General features: G+C 41.4%; 1 protein-coding gene across 1 annotated transcript in view; it reads right to left on the reverse strand.

The window, feature by feature from the left end:
• Positions 1–23,590, reverse strand: part of arid3c (AT rich interactive domain 3C (BRIGHT-like)) — a gene marked incomplete at its 3' end in the record, with an annotated part of 63,031 nt that overhangs the window by 9,013 nt on the left and 30,428 nt on the right. Inside the window, exon 3 of the mRNA XM_083978825.1 lies at positions 9,185–9,257. Coding sequence (XP_083834951.1) covers positions 9,185–9,257 — 73 coding nt within the window. The remainder of the gene's footprint in view (positions 1–9,184; positions 9,258–23,590) is intronic.

Below are 23,590 nucleotides of genomic sequence, written 5' to 3' on the forward strand. Positions count from 1 at the left end.
AGACCACTTCTGTGACCATTTGTTGTCAACAGAGCAGCAGCTTAAAGTATCATTTTTTTCTTAAATTGATGGCTCCAAGTTCAGGGTTGGGAGGAGGGAGGGAAGTTGTTTAAAGACTTGAAAGAAGTAACAAAATATTTTTGGACAAATGTCCAAGTTCAAAAATCAATAAAGATATGCGTTAAAAAAAAAAACAAAAAAAAAAACAGAGCAGCAGCTTGGCCCGTGTCGATCTGTTGCAGTGTATTATGGGATTTGTAATGTGAGTAGTGTGTGCGCTATACCGGCGGGCCATTAATAATAGAAAGTATGACATTTTCTTGCAGGCAACATAAAAATTGTATGGTGGGCCGGATCTGGCCTTGAGTTTGACATGTGTGATCTACAGTTTGAGGAGGTGGTCTGTGGAGTCCAGCACGGATCTGGACCTGCAACAAACCACTTCAAAACACACAGCCAGCACACACAGCAGACAGACCAGACCAGTTTCACTTAAACAACTGAATTGCTAAAACACTAAATTCCTTTGTCTGAACCAAACCCTCAATCGTCTGAACCCATTTATTAAATCAATCACTGTTTTGGCAAAACTATTCAGTTGTTAGACACAAGCTGTTTTTTTTTCCCTCATGTCACCTTTTTGATACAACTCTAAATATAATTTCACTCATTGTGCACCGTGACACACTCTTGATGCATAATGGTGAACACAGGTGTCATCACACCACAAGTAAAACTTTTCACATTTTTCGCCGATGATGTGAGGAAACCAACAAAAACCAGGTCAGAGGTCACAGGCTGCTGAAGGCTGAAATCTGAATGAAACAATGGAGGAAAATGATCTGAGAGGTAGAGGAGGAAGAGGAAGAGGAAGAACGGTCAATTCACAAGAAGTGTGGGCATCTGTAAAAGACCATGTTCTCTATTGGTAATTTCTTCATTTATACATGCATATACAGTCATGGCCAATAAAATAAAGGCACCCTGCACTTCTCCCAGAAGCAATCATGTCTTTATTCCTTTCATTTGCAGTGGAGCAACACAATAAGGTTAAATCTAATATCATTTCACATGATCAGTGCTGTGTCTGTTCGTGGCCAAAAACGTCCACGAACAGACTGTAAATTTTTTGAATTTTTATATTATTTGCTACTTTTACTGCATAAGGTTTTTCACTAACATCAGTTCTTGTCAAAAGTATAAAACATCTATTCCAATCTTTTAACCCTCCAAATGCCAGTTTGGTTGCACAATGCTTTTGTAGGTAAACAACCTAAAAAATTACCATTTTCTATATTTCCAGTGCTTCTATTTTTTCTTGATCACACCTATGCTAACATTGTGTCATTCTCTTGACCAAAAATGGACCAATGACATCATCTGGTATAAAACATGAAACACTGAAAGACATTTTACCCTAAATTGTATGATTTAATACTGTAAAGAACAAGGAATTAAAACATGTAGTTTTCATTGGTTTCAAGTGGCAAGTATCTACAGTAGTATTGATATATTTAAAGATCTAAAATTGAAAGAATGAAAAAATCTGACAAAAAAATCCAGACCATTGGGAGATTTCATTCCTTCTGCATTAACACAAAATGGTAGAACAAAAAAAAGAAGAGAAAAAAAAGTGATAGGCACAACTGGACAGAAGGTAAAAACTGTTTTGAGGTGTGTGTTTGGTCAGAGGTTTGGTGAAAACTGTTTGACTTCACATTTATTTCTTTTCTTTTTCTGGAGCCACTTTTATGCCTGAAGCAGCAGCAGCAGCGTTTTTCCTCACCTCCATCCTCCTCCTTACAGCTTATCTTTATTACCACAGATTATAATGTGTATCTGTGCTGATCTATAAAACTATTATTATAGTGAAGACACAATAGCCAACCAAACAAGGATCGGGGTAATAAATAAAAGTCTGAGCCTTTGTCTGACAGAATCTGAGCAGAGACAAGCCTCTTAAAACAAGATTTATGTGGGTTCAATACTCAGGGTGATGTATTTGTCTCTGTGATTCCCTGAAAGAGATATCAGGAATAAAAGAGTGAGGATGGACCCTTTGTCAGCACAAACTATCTAATCAAGCCATGTATCATTATGACAATGAGTAATGGAGGACAAGGTGGAAGAAATCCACTTTGCACGGTGGCATTCAGCGCTAACAGTCGTACTCGGTTCATCCCTCAGCCGCTGAGAGGGGAGGAGGTTGTAATTGGAACAATGTGGAGCATAAGGGGCTCTAGTAGCGCAGTAATCATCTCTATGCTTGGCTTCATCGCTGACGTGTTCACTTTGCGCTGAGCCGATAATGGGATGAGAATTTCTCCTCCTCATTGACTTTGCTCTTTTAACCCATGAAATGAACGATTAATGCAGCATCACAGGGGAAACCAACTGTTTATCTGCTTCTGCCCGACGAAGACGAGGAGGAAGAGGAAGAGAAGAGTGTCAAACATCACCGCCATGATTAAAGATGCAGGGGGCCATGACAGAATGGTTTAGGGACTGGAGGAGAAAATTATTATAATTATGATTATTATTTATAATAAAAGTCTGGTGATGCGCCCATGAAAAGAAACACACCTGTTAGTTAACCTGTTCAACCTGTTAATGTGAAGCAGGGGGCTGACTATCACTTGGTTTCACTGATGCTCACTGTGTATCTGCCAACTGAAGAATGCAGTGTAACCACATGGCTTTTATACTGACAGTTTCTCTTGTGTGTGTTACTGTACAATCAAAAATGCATTGAATGCAATGAATGGAGATCCAGTATAACAACAGTCTTTTTAAATATCCCTGTTTGTCAGGGTCTTTCTCCCTGGTATAGCAGCAGGAGAACAGTACAACAGCTCCTGAATAAGAAAGATAAGAAGAGGAAAGTGTTGAGAAGCTGCAGCTGCTTTGTGAGGATGAAATAAAAAGATGAGAGTTGTATAAATTGAAGTGTCTGATGTCAGGGGGGGACTGGGGTAAACATCTGCTGATGACAATATTACACTTTCATAATAGTCAGACCATCGCTGCACTAGATAAAGTCTGACCACACTAACAGATACTCATCTATCAACATGACTGAATAAACAGGTACATTCAGTTCATACCTTCACTGCACAGTGTCTGAGACACAGACATGAAACATACTGTATGTCTGAGACAGTGGAGGTCACATGGACTAGGACTGAATATGGTTACAGTGTAGCTATAATTAGGCCATATGATAACAATGATTTCACAGGTGAAGGATTTTTATTCTCTGCTCTCTCTCTCTTTCTCCCTTACTGAATGAGTGTAAACAAGACCACAAGTCATGTGACTGCTTTCTGATCAACGGATAAATGACAAACAGAATGTGCAGCTGATGGTGCAGACAGGAAGTTAGATAATTCCCCTGGTTATGTAGCTTCTATTCACTCATTTAGGCTACGTTTACACAAAAACGATCTGAACAGAAAACGCAAAAGTGGCGTTGCGTTCTCACTTTTTATTTCGCGTTTAGACAAGCATTTTTGGAATGGAAATCTGCGTGCATATGGTGACAAAAGTCTGTGGATGTTGTATGCACACCAGGCGCCTAGGTGGCAGTGTGCCACACAACACACAACACCACCAAGTCTGCACGCCTGCGTACACCCCAGAATTTGTTCCTCTTCTTGATTTCCGGCAGGCTGTACGCCGGCCATCGTAACGCTGCCCTCCGTTTTCACCCTTTACGGCGGAACGTTTTTAAGATTTCCACTCTGGAGGGTGGTTTCACTATTTTGCGTTTTCAAGCCCCCTAAACGCCGTCGCCGTCTAAAACGAAAGGCATAGTGGATGAAATATTTTGCCCTTTTCATCGTGTAAACAGGGCCTTAGTTTCACTGTCATGGCCTCACTGCCCCCGTCCTCCCCTTAACAGAAATTCATTTATAATGAAGAGAATCAAACATTTCATAATGAAAGACACACCCAATGTTTATAGACACACACACACACATGTACGTTCCCAGACATGAACTCAGAGTCCCTGCTCAGTGTCAGGTTAGCTGAGAGGAGGCAGCAGCAGAGTCAGGAGGAGTTTTTAGTGTCACAGCGATCGAACTCTCGGTCATTTTTTAAGGTAACTCTCCAGCAGCCTTTTTCCAGCAGCCTTTTCACCTACTATAGTGTTCTTTAAGCAATTAGGTGCAGACAAAAGTTGACTCGTTTAGAAAAAGTGCTGATGGTAGTCCTCAGAGATAATAATCAATTAATAACCACAACCCCCGGGGCAACGGTAAATCACCCTGGGTATTTATCAGCACACAAAGAAGGCCATCACAGCCATTGTCTGCTTGGAGGCTCCAGGTGGCTCTGACCCTTCAGAGTTCAGCTTCCTGTCCTTTCACCTGTTTCATTGCTGGTAATATTCCTACAAATGATGTTTTTTCCTCTTCAAATATAACATTTTTAATTCTTATAATACGACTTTATAAATGTATAATCTCTTCTTTTCTTGAAATAAGGTTTTAAGTGCAACTGTAATCTTAATATTAAGACACTATTTTCAAAAATAGGAATATTTGTTGAAACAAATACAATAAACGTAAAGTGTCTTCTCACTGCAGCCATCTTGTTTTCTGCTGTGAATGTGTGGGACAGGTCTGTGCATGTAGACCCCTGCAGCTGTCTACCTCCACATCTGTCTTGACTGAGTTCCGACCGACACAGAGGAAACCTGTGCGTGTCCTGGGCTGACCCACTGAGAGGCTTACTGCTGGATCACACAGGAACTCTCACAGGAACACAAGTTGAACTGATGTGCTGCTTCTGATCCGACACCTCCCTGCAGCTCCAGGGATCATGTGATCATTGCTGGATCAGTTACTGTAAACACATCTGTGGTAAGTGGGTCTGTTCTACGCACACGTCTCATCTGGCTGATGTCTAACCAGCCACACTAATGAACCAGTCTACCTCCACTGAACACGCGTCGGTCTCATACACCGTGACTCACAGGCATCTGGCTCAACACATGTTGTCCTTGGGGCGGCATGATTATGACTATATTTCATTTTATGGTCCTCTTTAGCAGCATTTTCTCATGAAATGATGCCAACTTTCTCTTTGATATTCAATTTAATTTTAGCCACTTCTTTGGTTGACGCTGGTCAATCTTAAACACATTCTGTCGGCTCATCAAAGTGTTGTAGTGGTAATAGTGTAGTGAAAGTTATCACAATCACAGAAATCCCCCCAATACATTAGCGGAGAACGTTAGTTGATACACCCCTTGCTGCTAGGAAACCATAAGAAAAATTGAGCACATGACCAAATATTAGGAGGAAGGCATCATTTCATGGAGTCTGTGAAGGTATGAGGACCACATGTGCAAAAAAACATTTTTCACTCTCGAAAGTGAATTTCAGCGACTCGTCGCTATAAGCTGAACTGACCCGTAGACAGGCATCTAGGCTATGGGACAGGCTTTAATTCATTTTGAACAAATCTTATGCTCACCAAAGATGGAAAATATATGATTTAATCAAATGGTTCAAAACTATTTAAAAAAGTAAAGGTTTTGTTCATTCACAAGAACTTGCAGAAATATAGAAATAGACCCAGCTTCTAATTGAAAAGCGGCTATTACTTGTAACCATAGTTCTGTCTGACCAAAGGGGGGAACACGTACACATGTGGATAAAAAATGAATGACCATGACCCAGCTATTTGTGTTCACCTGCAATCTGGACAGGTAGAGTATTGAGTAAAGGGGGAGGTGGGAGTTGGATGGAAAGGAAGGAGGGGGGTGGCTCAACTTACCCCATACACAGGGTAAGTTGTGCCACGACACCACTTATTTTAAACAACAGTTATATTTACACTAATTCTGTTTGTTTGTAGGGATGCACAACATGAAACACATGCAGATATTAGTTAGCAACAAAACTATAATGTAGTGATCCTGAATATGAAAAGTGACTAATCTTCTCCCCTACTCTGTTTAAATGAGTTGTGTAGGCTATAAACACGGAGCATGTTTCTACAGGACCTGTGCAGGAAAACCCTGAAGTGGAGCTGCTCTCAGGCATGATGAGGCTGTCATGGCGGCTCCACCACAGAGAGCCCAGTGAGATCTCCGACCATCACCCTGCTGGACTGAGTGGGCTGATGCCATGGTTACACCCTTTGTGACAGAGGAACACCGTTAGCAACAATGATGCTCTTTTCCCATAGCAGATGATCAAAGTTGAAGAAGAAGCTGATGTTTGAGCTGTTCTCTGTGCTAAAGAAGATTCGCCTATAGTTTCTATGGTTGCCATGGTGAAATGGCCAGTTGACCCATCATGAAACCTGACCACAGCAGCACAGAGCCTTGTGTGTGGGTTTGCTCGCTGAACTTAAGGCCAACAACTTTTCATCATATCCTGCTGTTTGTATCCGTGACAAAGACTAGACTCTCATACTATTTCAATGTTGTCATAGTTACAGTTAATAAATAAACATGAAACATTTCTATGCCGCTATGCAACTGAATGATTAACCCAAACACACACACACACACACGATGCTGCAGCACCTCACCCTCCTATTACTGTTTACTACCTTTACTTTGTGTTTCTGACCCATCACCACACACACACACACACACACACACACACACACACACACACACACACACACACACACACACACTGACCGTCCCTCTACACTGCAGATCACATATGAATCAGTTTTACTACAGCTTCTCTGTGGCAGACACACATAAACCATGTCATTCTGCTGATCTGGGGTCAGATAAGAAAACTCTTATTGTGAAAGGTTAGAATAAAATTTATCTGAGGATATAAAAAATGTTTATAGAGCCAACATACAAGTATGAACAAAATGGTGTGTATATGTGTATACAATGGTTGGTGTGTGTGTGTGTGTGTGTATATATGATGGTTCCTACATGTGTATGATGGTGTATGTAAATGTATATGATGGTGTGTGACGCGTGTGTGTATATGTATATTATGGTTTGTGTGTATGTATGTAATAGTGTGCGTACCTGACCTGTGTACGGTGTGTGTGTGTGTGTATGACAATGTGTCTATAAAAGTGTGTGTGTGTGTGTGTGTGTGTGTGTGTGTGTGTGTGTGTGCGTAAGGTGTTTGGATATGTAACCAATAGCATATGTGTATGATGGTGTGTGTAAATACGTATATGATGGTTGCAACTGATGTGTGTGTATGTATATGACAGTGTTTCTACATGTACAAAAGTGTGTGTATGTACATGAAGGTGTTGGTGTGTATATGTGACATTGTGTCAGAGAGCGACAGTGATGTTTTCTAGAAACATTGATCAGATATTTGGAGCGGCCCTCTCTGATCACACTTGTCAGGGAGCAGCGGTGGAGATAGGCTGCAGCTGATCTGCTTCACACTGACAATGTCTCCCTACACTAAGTCCAAAATCAATCTCTAATTGAACGCTCCAACAACAATCCATACTGTCTCCAAAACCCAAGTGACCGCCCAGCTACATCATTACTTCATCAGCGTGCGCTTTCCTGCAGCTGTCACAGCAGCTGGACTCTGGTCAGAGGACTTCAGCTTTTAACGGGATGCTCATCACACATTTTACCTTCATCAAGAAACGACTGCGGCTCCTGTGTTCAAACACTTTAATAAATTGTTCAGCCCTAATTTGTGTCATTTTTTTTTCACCAAAATACAGTGTGACTGCAGCTGGATTTAAATAGGAAAATATATAATTAGCATTTACTGTGAAAAAAAATTATTTGAATAAAATTGATTAAAAATTCAAATGTGTGTATTATGAGGAAAAGGCACTGTGAAATATTTTCAGCAGGTGACTGTATACTTTCTCAGGTGAAGGCGAAATTCTCATAACTAATAACAACGCTCTATATTTACATAATTATGTACTTAATTTATCAGCTAATAACTTAATAACATTCCCTCCCAGCTGTCTTGGGTTAAATCTTAACAATTTTGTGTTTTGTCTTTTAAAGGGACAACGAGGAGTTTCTATTCGGTTATAAAAAAATCTCACGTTAATGTGGATGAATCTCCGCTACCCACACTTGTTAATGGGCCCATTTTCGATAAATATATTGTTCTGTCTCTATCGTTATTTTGTTATTATTAGTGGTGGCGGAAGTGCTGGTCGAGCCGACCAGTGTTTCCTTCGTTGCGAATCATCAGAATAATGCAGCCGCATCGCCGTTTATGGTCGGAACTACGGTGGTATGTGAACCTCTTTGAACCTCTGACTTTAATTATTGATGAATGAAAACATGAGTCCGTCTTGCGCCTGGTCAAAGAAATGTACGGTGCGCGCGGAGGCTCATAAATGTAGTGTGAAAACGCTTCGCTTTTCCAAAGCTCCTCGTTGTCCCTTTAATCAACAAGTGAAGCCTGAAAAAAATCTTATGGTTGTCCATAAAGTTGAGTTAATTTTGTTTTCAGACACATTCCTCTTTTTATTTGTATTATAAAGGTTGATTGTGTTTAGAAGAGATTGTGTTCAATAAAGTTTTGAGAAAAATATATACACTTTATCTATCAAGAATAAATCAATTTGTCACACTCATTTCAATCAAGGGGTAAAAAAAAAAATTCCAACTTGGGCAACTGCGTACATACTATATAAATATATACACAATATTTTTTTGTGTACTCAGCCTGATGAAAACAGGAGCTATATTTAGATCTGAACCTGGCATGGTTACACATGGAAATAACAGGTGATTTGAAAATAATCCAAATAAATGTTTCAAGTTGTCACTGAAGAGAAATGAAACTCTTTGTTTAGGGAGTCGGGGTCCGGCAGGTGAGGACTTGAAACAAACATATCTATAAAACACGTTGTACTGAACCAGGAATGCAGAACAACAAAAACAAAGCAGTGACCTTGTGCTCCTAAAATAGCCCGTGTCTTTGTGACTGGCAGAGCCTTTTATTCTCTGCAGGGTGATTAACTTCCTCACATTATGCCAGGCTCTCAACACGGACCTGCTCCTCCAGTAAAACCAGCAGCTGCAGGCAGAACCCTCACACCGTCGCTCCGTGAGCAGCCAATTAAAAACTCATGATTGGTTGTACAGTGAGGGGGTCTGAGGAGTCTGAGGGGGGGGACCACAAGCGACCACAAGGATCCACACTGAGGTCCCATCAGTAAGGTGCTGTTATTCAAGGTGGAGCTCACTTACCTCGTTTCTGCATGAAACTGAAAAGGTCATCGAGAAACTCTTTGCGCTTTTCATCGTCGTCCAGTTCATACAACTGAAAAAGAAAGGGAGAGCCAGTTAATCATTTTGGCAGTGTTCTCCTGAACGCAGGCGGACGATGAGATGATGTTAATGAAAACACAGAGAAATGTGGAATCACAAACCAACGCCTTTCACACTCTCTCACACATGTGTCTCTGACTCTGCTGCTCATTCATTGGTCCGTTATAGTCAAAGCTGACAGCTAATGACAACTAACCCTGTGAAAATGTGTCAACACTACGAGTTAGCCATAGCCCCAGTTAGCCATAGCAGCTCATAGTGCTAGACAGAGACACAGGAGATCAACAGCTGTGAACAGACCCAAACTAACTGGGAAGCCCCATCTCAAAATAATATACCAGTTTAAGTGTATGTTATATACTTTTTATTTATTTTGTTATTTTTTACGTTGCATCAACTGGTTGAAAAAAATATCTATAGATATCTGTAGCTAACCAACTCACTCAGTATTCCCCCATGCAGGCAGGCCGTGCAATGTGCTGTATCTCTAAAATACGCTATCCTTTTAAAGGAGACATATTATGCCCCCTTTCCACAAATTAAAATAGTTCCCAGGTGTCTTAAAGACATATCTGTGACATGCTTTGGTCAAAATAAGCTCTTTTCATCCTCTCGAAACAGCCCTGTTCAGAACGGCTGGTTTCAGTGCCTGTCCCTTTAAATGCAAATCAGCCACTGCTTGCTCCGCCCCACCCCTTCTAGGTAGGGGTGGTATTATGCAAATTGGAATCCTAGTTACATCACTGGAAGACAACTGAGGGAACAGCTCATAAAACCACGTGGATTTCAACATAGGGAGCCTGAAAATTACAGATTTTTTTTTGTCAATTCTCACATTTTGGGGGACAGAAGGCAAGACAAACATCCAATATGTTAAAGTGATATTTCCATAATATGTCCCCTTTAACATGGGTGTTCATGGGACTGACTCACTGCATCAGCCAGACTCTAGTGGTCATTAGAGGAACTGCAGGTACTGTCATTTCAGTGTTTCAGCCTCACATTAAAACTTGAATAAAAACCTTAGATAAAACTCCCCCCTCAACACATTTATGACAAATACACTATGACTTTCAGTCTCGTGTTAGTCTTTCATGGATTGGTTATTTATTATCAGATAGATTATATATGTATTTCCACATCTTCCCCAGCTGTCACTGGACCCTGGTTAAAGGTTAACCTGACTGACCCTGAATGGACTTATGGGTCTATGTGTGAATAGGCCTATGTAGTATAGGAACAGTACAAGAATAAGTAAATATATGGACGGACAGAATATACACTTAGAATTGTTATTTTTGTCATTATTCCATGGGTATTGTAATGGTGCAGTTTGGTTTTCCTTTGTCCTCTTCTTCTCCACCACCTGCACCACTGCTCTGTAACTTTATAATTCTGTGTATGAAACAAATGATTAATAATAGTAAATCTATTGTGACTGTGGTGTAGACCTCAGTGTAGATCTCAGTCTGATGTTGTTGATCTGGAAACACTGTAAATGTGCAGACTGAGATCAGCTCATATAATGTCTCAGCTGGACATCTCCTGGTCTCCTCCGGCCTGTGGTCTTGACTCCTCTGTATATTTTAGTAGCACAGATTTCCATATTGGCAGATCCATTATGCTCCTCATCCTCTCTATTCACTAGGGCAGCGACAGAGTCAAAGAGGCTTTTAAATGGGCCTCTGCAGCCAGATACAGCTGATGGAAATATGTTAGTGGCAATGTTCACTCTGAGTGAGGCCCATAGCCATGTTAACAGGCCCAAATGATCAATACTGAAAGACAGAGGCATGACCTTTGGAATCAGTGGGGCCCTGTGGACGAGGCCCCTGAGATAATAACTGATCATTTAGAAGTGTATTAGCTGTCACCAATATTAAAGGAGCAGTGCAGGTCAGCACTCAGGAGGACACAGGGGAGGAGGGGGAGGGGGGGTGGGCAGTGTGTGTGCGCACGTGCATGCGTGTGTGTGTTGAGGAAGGGGAGCAGTGAGTGCTGCGCTGCAGGCGGTCGGCGGCGGAGGGAATATTGAAAGGTAAAGGAACAGCAAGTGATGGCAAAAATGTTAAGTGCATAGATGCACTGAGGACGACAATGCTGCAGGATCAATGATGAGGCCTCAGAGTGCAGAGGCACAGACGTAGGGGAAATGATAAGCATGTGCAATAACACATAGTTCACACGCACGCACGCACGCACGCACGCACACACACACGGTAACCAGCTCTACAGTACAGCCACTTACATGAATTATAAAAAAAAAGATCACTGAAGAAACAGCATACTCCAAATTGCTCTACCATTATTAAGATGTGTCTCTACACTGCATTGAACATCATAGTTTATGTCTTCACATTAGGTTGTTATGAATTTTTTTTTTCCAAGGAAATTAATTTCTGAAATCTTGAGAATATTTTGTTCATCACCCAGACACATCAACATGTCCGATCAGAACATACAGTACGATATGTATCCACTGTCTATAATCTTCATGCACTGCACAGACTCATGTATGGATGGAATGAGCAGAGATGTCTGATAACTCTTCACCTTCCTTCTGTTATCATCTACACACTGCGTTTGTTATGGTTCTCTGCAGCAAAGAGGAAAAGTCACTACACAGCATTCCTGTTTGTTTGAACACTATACGATAACCCCCACCCCAACCGCCAACCCCCAGCATGTGTGTGTGAAGTGAATGAACAGACAGGCTGGGGCAGGCTGAAGGACGCTGGGTTCAGGTGAACCTGGAGGCTGTGACTGGCCTGTCAGTCACTAGGGTCAGCTGAGGGAAGAGACTACACACACTATTACTAAGCCTGGACGTCTACACACACACTCACCCACACTCAAATACACCTGTAACCTGTGAGTCTACACACATTCAACTAAAGTCTACACAGGGGTGCAGATCTGATGTCACGATTCCGGGGGGGGGGGGGGGGGGGGGGAATGTAATGTCTACTCACGTTCTTATCTTTCACCTCCAGATCCCCAATACTTCTCACCATCTTCCTTTTCTCCCAGTGTATGGGACTACTTCATGCATGATTAATTGATATGGATGAAAATCAAAATATGAAGCCCTAAGATTGAGGGGGTTGTTTTTTTTTTGTTTTTTTTAAAGCTTGCTGATGTCATCAGCGTCTGTGTAAGAAACTACCCATTCATTTGGATCGTAGTGGAGGAGACCAGAGATGGAATGTGGAGTCAGACATACATTTGTCAAACATTATTTGTTCCACCATTTCAATCATTTCTTTTTAGATGTGAATCTAAATTGTGAAGAATGTGAAATCTGAAAATACATTTGTTCAATTTTGAATAATTTAGTGTAATTTAATTGGGGGAGACAATTCATGTTTTTCAGAAACTGTCCCCCCTGTCCTCCAAGGATCTGCACCCATTATACACACACTCACACACATTCAACTACACTTGTGAGTCTACACACTCAACTACATCTGTAAGTCTACACTTAATTTTCCCCTTTGTTTTATTATTAAGATGTTTACAGTTAATGAACTATCCTTTTACAAAACAACAACCTGAAATTTCTTGGTAAAAATATGTGCAATTTCAACAATATGTTGCTTCTTCTGTCTTCTATGAAATTTTCACACTTGGCAATTGATCCTGTGGGCCTGATTGGACCCTCTGCTGGGCTGGTTTTGGCCCGCAGGCCATATGTTTGACGCCGCTGCACTATACTATACCTGTATCCCATGAGTCTATAAGTGAGCTACACCTGTATCCCATGAGTCTATACACACACACACACACTTAATTATACCTGTAACCTGTGAGTCTCCACACACTAACTACACTTGTAACACTGACCTACATTTGTAACTTGAACGTTCAGCTGATTCTCAATGTGATGAGGAATGAATGTCATGGTTTTGATCTAATGAACTCATGAGATACAAATTCATGATTAGACCACCATCCTAAATCCTAAAGACCCTGAATCAGTCACACTCTAAGCTGCTACATCACATCAGTAAACAGCCTGTGTGTGTTTACACACTTCCACCTTCCACCTGGGAGAGATGGACTCCAGCAGTAACTATGACAACTACTAAAGAACAGTTATTACATAAAGTAACGTATATTACTGAAACCACAACTGACAACGAGCTGTGTCCCAGGTCAGAGTCTCATCTTTCAGAGGCAGACTGACTCACAGCAGCTCAACTACACTGTCCTATTTCAAAGGCTCCTTCAAATGCATCCTTCATGTCTTGGACAGCAAAGATTCCAACAGGTAGATACTTCATGGCCCAACTTGTCCCAAGACCATGTGTGTATAGGAAATGAATCTGAAATGTGAAGTTATAGGAGAGCACTGCAGAGAGGCTGAGGATTAAACAAAATTATAAAACGGAAAGGTGAAATCCGGCGATCTGATTGGCTATTCTAAAACCTTATCACAGCGCAGGCTATCACTCCGCGTCAGGCACGTATGACTGGTATGAATGGAAGCTGTTGTCATGTATCCATGACAACGGATTGTTGCCGTCCGTAGCAAAAGACAGCTGATGTTTTTACGATGTTAAAAAACGGACTAAAGTAGTTGAATTGACATGTTTAAGGTTAACTTTCACCTCCGGGGAGGGTTAACAATGGTAGAGGGGACTGAGCAGTGACTTTCACCTGAAAAAATGCGGAGGAAAAGACGAGCTGCAGAGCTACTTGGAGCTAACGTCTGGAGAGGTGGGACTATTTTTTCACAGTGAGGCTATTTTATTGGATAATATGTATTTCTGGTTGAATAAAACTACATGAAATTGATTGCGTATCCCTCTTTTATATTGCCTTTATTCGTAACCGTTTTATAAAAGCAATATATCACTCCAGTCCGTGGTATATGCTCATTATACCACTCCAAGGGGGTTGTCGTCCCTCCGCTTCGCGTCGGGCCGAACAACGCCCCTTAGCCGTGGTATAATGAGCATATACCACGGCCTGTCGTGATATATTGCTTAATTAAGTATTAGGTTTCAGCTCTGTACTTCTTTCAAACGTTAAGGTTTTATGAAAGAACATTTATGTGTTGTTGGTAGGCAACAAGTTGCGGTATTAAGTGAAAGTCCCCATAGACCAGAACACACGCAATAAGAGAAGATGTGGAAGCTATTATATAAGAGGCACTGGGTGCCTCCTCAGGATTAAGTGGCAAAGGCTGACCACATATTGGCAGCTCTAAGTGTTATTTTACCATGGACCCTTCAGGACACACATACACACAGCGCACACACACTCATAATGCTACCTGATACAGTGGAGCAAACAACATGATGAGAGAAACAAGCAAGGTACAGTAAGAGTGTTGGCTATCGGCCCAGAGTTAGTGAGGACAAATATGAGCTGGGATCAACCTTCGACTATGGAAGCCTACAGGGACAAATGAGGACGTGTTTAGGGGGAGAAAACAGTGGAGCTCCAGCTGTTAGTAAACTGAGACTGAGGGCACCTAAAGGTCCGTTATTTGATTCAAACCAATGCGAGGATGATACACTGTTGCAAATTTTCAATTGGTCTGGTTTGCGTTCAGAAAGGCCAAAAATTGTAAAAAAAAAAAAAAAAGTCAATGTTTGGTTATTGGTCATATAGCTAGTTTAGGCGGGTGACTGCAAATCCCTCGCAATTACATCATGGAGCATCATCTGCTTATTTTCATGTTGGTGCTGATCCGTAATACATATCAGCAGACTTCATACGAACGGCTTGTGAGACTTCAGGCAGTAAATAATGTCATAACACATTCTCCTAAGACGCTCTGCAATCATATCATATCACAACAAGACAACGAGAGAGCCTCCACCACTTTTGTTCTTTTGTCATACGAGCGGGACCAGTGTCAGTGGTCAAGTTCATAATCACAAACATGTCAAAATCATAAAAGTTAACTCATCCTAAAAGTAGCTCTTGTTTACAGAATCCATGCATCTCCTTAAGAATGAGTAAAATTATGCATAAAATGGTGCACTTCCTGTTATTAGTGCGGGTGGGGTTCACACCAGAAATAAACCGCTCGGTTGAAAGCGGACCGAGACCACCCCCACGATGCGGAACAGAGAGTGGTGGTTTGTTTGTAACATAAGCGTGGGGTGCTGGAAGTCAGTGAGAAGGTTGATGTCAGGGAACATGTGAATGTCATGGCTCTGATTTAAAGAAGTCCATGAACATGACTGGGGTGAGAGTAACACTTGTGGGCTGTCCTGAAGGTGGCGCCAGAGGAAAAATCATGGTCTTAAAAAATATAAGGGTTCATCCTCTGTGCATGAACGTTCTTGTCATGGTCCGTCTCATGTTCCCTGTTCATGTCCTGTTTTATTTTGAAGCTCCATGTCTTGTCTTCCAATGTTCCACCTTATGTGTCTCACTTCTGTTGATATCCTATGTCCAAGCCCTGTGTTCCTGAGTTTTTCCTGCGTGTTCCTGTCCATTAGTTTCATAAAATCCTTTTTGTTCCATTGTACCAGTTTTTTCACATCTGCATTTTTGGGTCCAGTTACTGAAAAAGTTGACAGTGCTACGGTACAAGAGCGTCTCCTCCTGCTGTCAAGTTTGGACTACACTATTGTTTTCTTAAAAAATCTATATAGCCTACATGAATTAGTGACAGTCAACAATCTTCAGGGTTAAGATTAATTCATTTGAACATGGTAACTAATGATGGTAACTGATAAGATACAGCAAGACTGAGCTACTGACAGCAGCTAAGCTTTTATCTCACACACTGATCAAATCCTGAAAACAACTCCGTTGATGTGCTTGACTGTAAACTGGGAGCGGTCCCACCACAGGACAGTTTTCTCTTCCCCTCTGTGTCTGCCTGGATCCTGGCCTCTGTCCCACGCTGACTATGTTCTTGAGCTCTCAAGGCTGCTGTCCTAATTATCCCCACATGAAAACCACCACGTCCTGCATTGTCATTAAAAATAGATTCAATAGCCAAAGTGCCCAAACAGGTGTGGTACAAATCCCTCAGTCCCACCTCAGCCCCTTCCTGTCCCATTTCACAGCTCAGTGCCCCCAGTTCTGAACTGCCATGTCTCAGTGCCTCCACTTCAACCTCCCAGTTAGAGCTTAATCCTGCCTGATAAAACACTAACTACTGTTTCCTTCTTAATGCCCGGATCAGTGGGTCAGTCCTCTGCTGCTGGTTTAATGCTTTAACTAGCAACTATAACGGTTTAACAGGAAATTTTGAATACTGTAAGTGTAACAGAAAATCCTAAATAAAGATGTCATAACCTTCAAACACCTGAATATAACTGAACTCTTGGTTCAGGTATGAACAGTTTGAACTGATAAGAGACCTACTCTTTTTTTCTGATTTACTGGAGAGGCTAAAAACAACTGATTAACAGCAGTATGTGAGAGAGAGTGATGAGTGTGTGTGCAGACACTAATTTAAGAATGAAACATGCATGAGACACAGCAGTGGAAAAAGTATTATTTCAGAACTTCAGAAAAACTGTGGTTGTATCAGATTTCAATAATGAATCATAGCCTACTATTAGCTGTCACTGATGACAGCTGGATAAAAATGGTCTGTATTCCTTACTTTTTATGGAGATCCTTTTTATGCAGGTAGCCTACTTAGTAGTTTAAGTTGCCTCTGCATAAACTTTGTGATTGTTAAGTGTCTGTCAGTGAAACTAAAAATGTCATGCTAATATTTCACAATGAGAAAAACAGGATGTGAGATTCAGTACAAAGAAACAGCAATTGATAATCTGCTGGTCCTTATTGTTTGTGCTTTGTAATTTGTTATAGCCTACAGTATTAGGCAATCACCACAGGAGAAATTAATCATTGCACCAACATCACAAATCCAGTTATAGACCCAAGTTTGTTGTCTCTATAGCAAGTTAGACAAAGGCATGAGTTGGCATGAAATGATGAATAGGCCACGCCCACATTGACCGATCAATATGGAACTTCTTATTTTAGTTAAAGGAGAGTCTGGGGTTTTGTTCGTTGCAGTTTGTAGGCTAAACAAAACATTCAAACTGGGCCCCTCCTGCCGGGCTCAACTGTGTAGCCTCCTGCCCCCGACAGCAATAAGCAGCAGTTGTCAGGACCGCAAAGAAAAGGAAATAGGCTACAGTCCGAGTGAAGAGCTGGAGCGGCGGACCAATACCCGGCCTCGAGAATTATGCTGCAACGAGTAGGAGGGCCGTTGTGGTGCTAGCTGCGGGTGCTAACGGCGGATGCTAGCCGCCACCACTAAGGGAAGTTAGCATCAAGCTAGGGGGTGTTAGCGGTGGGTATAGCATCCACCGCTAGCACCCGCTAGAATCTGGGACAGCTAGTGGGGCTAGCAGCCCTCCTACTCGGGCTGCATGGAACTTCCCCTGAGCTCTGTCATTGGCTGGAGAGAAAACACGACTCTCCACCCAGAAGCGTCCCGTGCACAACTAGGCTAAACAAAGCAAAAGACCTGCAGACACAGTCACCACCAGACAGGACTAGAAGCCCATAGGTGATGATTAAGCCGGTTTTCATTTGTATAAGTCTAGCGTAAATTTTGAGCAAAAACTTCCAGACTCTACCTTTAATACTTGCTTCAAGATCACATTTAACAAATTTTGAGAAATTCTGTGCGCCAAATTTTTAGGTGCTGATGAACTGAAACTATCTAACAAAGTTCATGAAGATTGGAAGAAGGGTAAATGTGTTAACAGCTATTTTCCTTTCCAAAACTACATATTTTGGGCTGTCTCACTGTCATCAATATCAAATGAACACAGAACATTCCTACTTAAACAGCCAAAATATGACTTTTAAAATAGAATGTGCTACAGTACTGTTTGAGAAATTAAAAAGCAAAAGAAAAAATGTCTGCACACTGCTAAATAAAGGTCCCAATTTTTTATTATTAATCGACAACGTTTCGACCACCTATGGGTCTTCTTCAGGTCATCTGAAGGTGTGAAGGTTTTTTGTCCTGCACCTGTCTACTAGTTGGATGTGCGTGCACTTTCCTCCTTTGCTTACTGTTTGAGAAATTACCAGAACCTTTGTAGAAGAAAATTCATTAACTTTTTTTTTTGCTAACTTTTTGGAAATTTGCTAATTATGTCCATTATTTATGTTCATATTTTAGTTGGGGAGAAAAAACACTTACATCATGATTGAAAAATACAAAAGAGTACACAAAAGAGCCAAACTAATCCAGAGAAAAACTAAGGACAGACACTGACAGTGACTGGGGGGTGGTGGGGATAAAGAAGATCACAATGAAAGCCAGAAATGTCAAAGACATGGCCCCTTCCCTCCACAAACAGTGGTGACGAGAGACAGGGCTCAGAGCATAACTGCAGGCTCAGCATGAACTCTCAATGAGCAGCAGGCTGTGTGTGTCCCACACAATGTGACACAGGCTGGCTGGAAACTGCTCCATGTTACATGATCTGCTGACACACTGAGGTCACACTCAATTCACTGGATCTCCAGCCTCTAATCAGTGGTGGTTATTCTCCCCCATCACAGCACCACCAACTCCACCCTACTGCAAACTGCCCTCCATACAACCCCCAACCAATTCATTAATCAGTGTCATCTGAATTGTCTATTTATTCAAATAGTTTTGGCCGTCTGTGTTGGAACATGTAAAGCACCTCCTGTAATTATCTTAACTCGGTTTCACATCTTGGTTTATCTGGATTTTCTTTCTTGTAGGACTTGTAGGAGTTGATGCTCTACTCTTTTTTTTTTTTTTTTTTTACCATAAATAGAAATAAATAGAACTGTTCATTCTGAACAAGAAAGAAATGTTTGACTGTATCTGACGTGCCTGACTCTGGGTGTTACCAACAGTAATAATAGCCTAGACCTGGCAGAAGTTGAATAACTCTTCCTGAAGCTACTGGTGCCCACCGAGACCTGGATCAAATCGGAAAACTCTCACACATGATCTCGTACTTCCTGTCTGTCCAAGCAAGGAGGTGGAACAATGGAAATTCTTCGAACCCTCATGTCTAACCAGATACGTCTCTTCCATCCTGCTGTCCAAACACTCTGATATGGGCATATCATGGCTAAGTGCATTCCTGATTTGAGTCCTACTCATGGGGTTTTCCTTCAATGTATCAGGCAAGCAACAAAGTCCATATGTCATTGTTTGTCCACAGGCGTGCAATGACACCCAACTATGTGTATACGTATATAACTTTGGTACTATTATGACAGAACAAGTAGCCAAAATCTAACAGAGCAAGAATCTCTTGAAGACTCAGCACCTCCATTCCTAACACCCTAACATGACTCACTAGCTTTTACTCCTCACTTCATTTCTTTAATGAGTAAATGTAAAACAGTGGGGCAAAGGATCAACAAGACTGTGGGCCCCTTTAACATCAAAAGTCAACTACAAGGATCTTTGTCAAGTTTCATCCCAACACAGCTGACATTTTCCCATTCAGTGCACACAATGTTTAAATAAAAAATACAAATTTGTGCACCAATGGGTGTGTTGATCTTGAAATGAAGGGTGGTCAAGCGCATTGTTGGTGCATTGCAATGTTGAGGCAGAGGAAAGTGAATGACCAACAAAAATCAGGTCTGACTTCAATAGCACAATATTCATACTCAAAATGGCTAGTAGCAAGTGTCCTATAACTTTATCATGCCTTCTGGATATAGACAATTACAGATACACTCTTTATAACGTAACATGAAACATCTAACCTTGTGATTTGTTTTGTTGAGCTCTTCCTCACCGACAGCTGCCTTATAATAGAGCTGCATTATAATGGTGATAGTGATTTAGGTACAGAAAACAAGAGCAGTGATATGCTGCTGTAAGAACTGGTATCAGGAGAGCAGTTAGAAATTAGACATGTTCATTTATGAGGTTAACATGTAGCAGGTAATGTTTTCCATGCTCGCACACTTAATGTGTTAGCATGTTCCTTTTTACCAGTTAGTTCCAGACACACTGATTGGAATGACATAAGGTTGGTAGGTACTGTGTCTTGGACAAATTCAAATGTTGGCCAGTCAGAGGATTACCAGCATGATTATGAGTGAACCTACCTGGGAGCATTCATCCCAGAGTTGTTGAGATTTGGACTAAATATAAGTTCACATGACATCAAGTCCTACTTTGAGATAGAGCATCAGTGTACTTTATCAGACTTTTCACAAGGCATTCCTTGATATTGCAATATTTACAACAATAAATCATTTACTCCTCCGTCTCACTACAACATTTTGTGATCTCATACTACGGCAGAGAGCCATTACTGTACATACTATATCTGCTGCTGCAACTACTTCCAGAGCTACAACAGAGCCCATCATCTCCTCTAAATGCTGCTCAGAGCTGAGGTGTTACTCAGTGTCGGACAAGCGGCCGTTAGACCTGTGATATTAAACAGCTGCTGTTAGGCAGTTGCTTAATGGTCTGTCTATAAACCTGTTTTTCTTTCTCAGGCTTGATTAATTAATTCCTCACCAGCAGTGAGGACGCTTAAAAAAGTTAAAGCTAAACAGGAAGCATGTGATACTGTAGGTCAGTGAAACCTGAGCGGATGTTAATTGTAACTTATTAGGATTCAAAGAGCAGCTCCTGTCACAGTCCAGGTGATGATATCTGCTACCTGAAGAAAATCTCAGGTAACAGAAGATAGACCTTTACTATTAGAACTGTCGTTGTAAAAGAATGTCAACCACCACATAAACATCCTGTCTGTCATTTGAAGTCATTTCTTTGCGTAGAGTTTAATGTTACACTCTGTAGCATGACGTCAAACTGGGCCTTGGCCTCTGGAGCTGAAAAATGAAACCACACTGGTGACAAAAACTGCAGGTCCTCTATCAACCACTAGGGTGTGGCTCCAACAGTGGCTCCGCCCCCATGTACCCCTTTTCCACCAAGATAAACTTAGTGCTAGTTGTGTATTTGTGCTAGAGCTGGTTTGACCAGCTCAACATCAGAAATAGACATGTTCACATACTGGGAAGATGGCCATGCTTCACATCACCTATACAGAAACCTGAGGCTGATGTCATGGAGGCTGTCCATCTTTATTTACAGTCTATGACTATTAAAGCAACTATTAAAATGAGCCATTGGGATTCTGAACAATGTAGGACGATGGAAATATAAAAATGCACACAGAATTTTCAGCAACACATAATTTGCTTCTAGGCAAAATACAGAGAGAGGGGCGGGTTGGTGGGGCTTGTTATAATAAAAAAGAATGTGTTGATAGAAGTCTGTGTGTTTCAGTTTGTGGGGGTGAGTGTGTGTAATGGTCTGAATAAAGAATTAAAAACAAAGTACAAATATGAATCATTTCAAACAACTTTTTTTTATATTTGGGTAGAAGATTTAGAAAACATAAAATATGTAGGCTATATGAGAAAATGGGAGAGTAATGAGGCAAGGACTCGGAGGATTATGTTTGTGTGCACCTCTATTTTCTGTATTCTAAGCAACAGTGCCTGCTCTGATCAGATGTTTTTCTGTCCAACTGTACAACTGAACCTATAACTGCACATCACAGTTACCAGTGTGTCAGAGTGACGGACAGTGGAACCTCAGTGAAAGCTCCATTAATGGTTTCATAGGTCTGATTGAGGGTTATTTGCTGTATTATTCTATAATGATGCAGTTTCCCTGAGAGACCCAATCTAATCTAATCTAATCTAATCAGTTTGAATCAATCTAATCTAATCTAGCATCATGTGATCTGATGTAAAGTAGTGTTGATAGATGTTCGGTGAAGACGCAGGTGACAGGCTGTCGCTCTGGGTCAACACTCGGTAAAAAACATGAGGATGAAAGGTATTTGCTTACCTGACAGGTTAAACAAAGTCCAACAGCCACAGCATCATGATGCAACATGGGAGAGAGAGGGAGAGAGAGAGAGAGTCAGTCAGTGATGGTTTCATTACAGCAGGATGACAGCTTCATCACGCACAGTTGTCACTTCACTAAATAGGACAGCAAGTGGTCTTAAAACAGGTCTTGTTGCTCAGGGTGGGGGTTTGGCCATCAGGATATCCCATAGACGGGAGGTCCTGCAGTGATGGAACTGAGACACTGGACGGATAACAACCTGCTGACCAGCTGAAGCTGCTCAGAGCTGAGAGACCACTGTGAAACCTGTTTTTAAGATTCCACACAAACAAATTAAACATTAAACCTGTCTTTCACATTTGATTTTAAAGGTTAAAGGTCCACGCAGTCCAAAGGCAAATGCCCATGTGTAGTTTATAAAGCAGATCTAGGTTCCATATTGACACTGCCTCAGTCCACAGAGACATGTGCAGAGCCTGTACTCAGACAGTGATCTGTAAAACCAGCCGCCCAAATCCTCTGGAAGTTTGTGATGTCACAACAAAACAGTCACCAAGCCACACCCACCTAGACCCACCATCAAGTTCACCTGAGATGCTTTTTTGTTCTCAAAACCCCAAAAATAAAATTCTAATGGATCAACACCTCAAGTAAAATTCAGGAGACAAGGGAAATATGGAGCTTCAATGTACAGCCTGTTATTCAATGAAAGCACTCGTGCCACCTTTTAGTAACTCAGACATGAACAGGACAGGACAGACATGATGTAGAAACACCACAGACTGATTGAGCTAATCTTCACCATTTGATAATGAGTCACTATCATCACTGTTTCACCACCTGAGACTCACTGAGCCGCCATGAAATGTTGCTCAACTCGCACAGAATCTCCTGAGGTGCGTGTTCTGTGTGTGGAGACAGGAGCTCCATCACGCTGAGTCACCTTCAACAACATCTTTATAGACCTGGATTAACCTTTACATCAAGTCAGCAATGATTGTGAGACTCTGTGAGGCTGCCAGAGGAAGTGGGCAGTGATTGAGAACAGCAGACTGGGTTCCTCTGCTGCTGGCACAGATACACCGAAAACCCTGTCGGATGAATGTCATTATATCTACCTCGAAAATCTCTAAATAGTCTTTGTAATTACACATCACACTCTACTCTCCATAGCCTATATCTCCAACATGCATCACCATCATCAATGTGGCGTCTAAGATTGTTTTTGCTTTTTTCGTTAACGTCATTTAGTCTCTGACCTCATCATAAATACCACCTTAAATCACATAAATATCAGGTAAACAAAACAGCACCGCAATCATCTTCTCAAGAAACACACTGTGTACACTGTAATTCATCTGAACTCACTGTTCAATACAAAATAAAACTAAACTTTACTCACTCGTGATTTCATTTTATTTATCTCTATTTACAGGTAGAGGTGGAGATGAAGGCTCCTGGCAGCATCTGACTCCCCAGACCTCACAACTGAACTGAGA

Source organism: Trachurus trachurus (assembly GCF_905171665.1).
Source record: "Trachurus trachurus genome assembly, chromosome: 9".
In the NCBI taxonomy this organism is placed as follows: domain Eukaryota; kingdom Metazoa; phylum Chordata; class Actinopteri; order Carangiformes; family Carangidae; genus Trachurus; species Trachurus trachurus.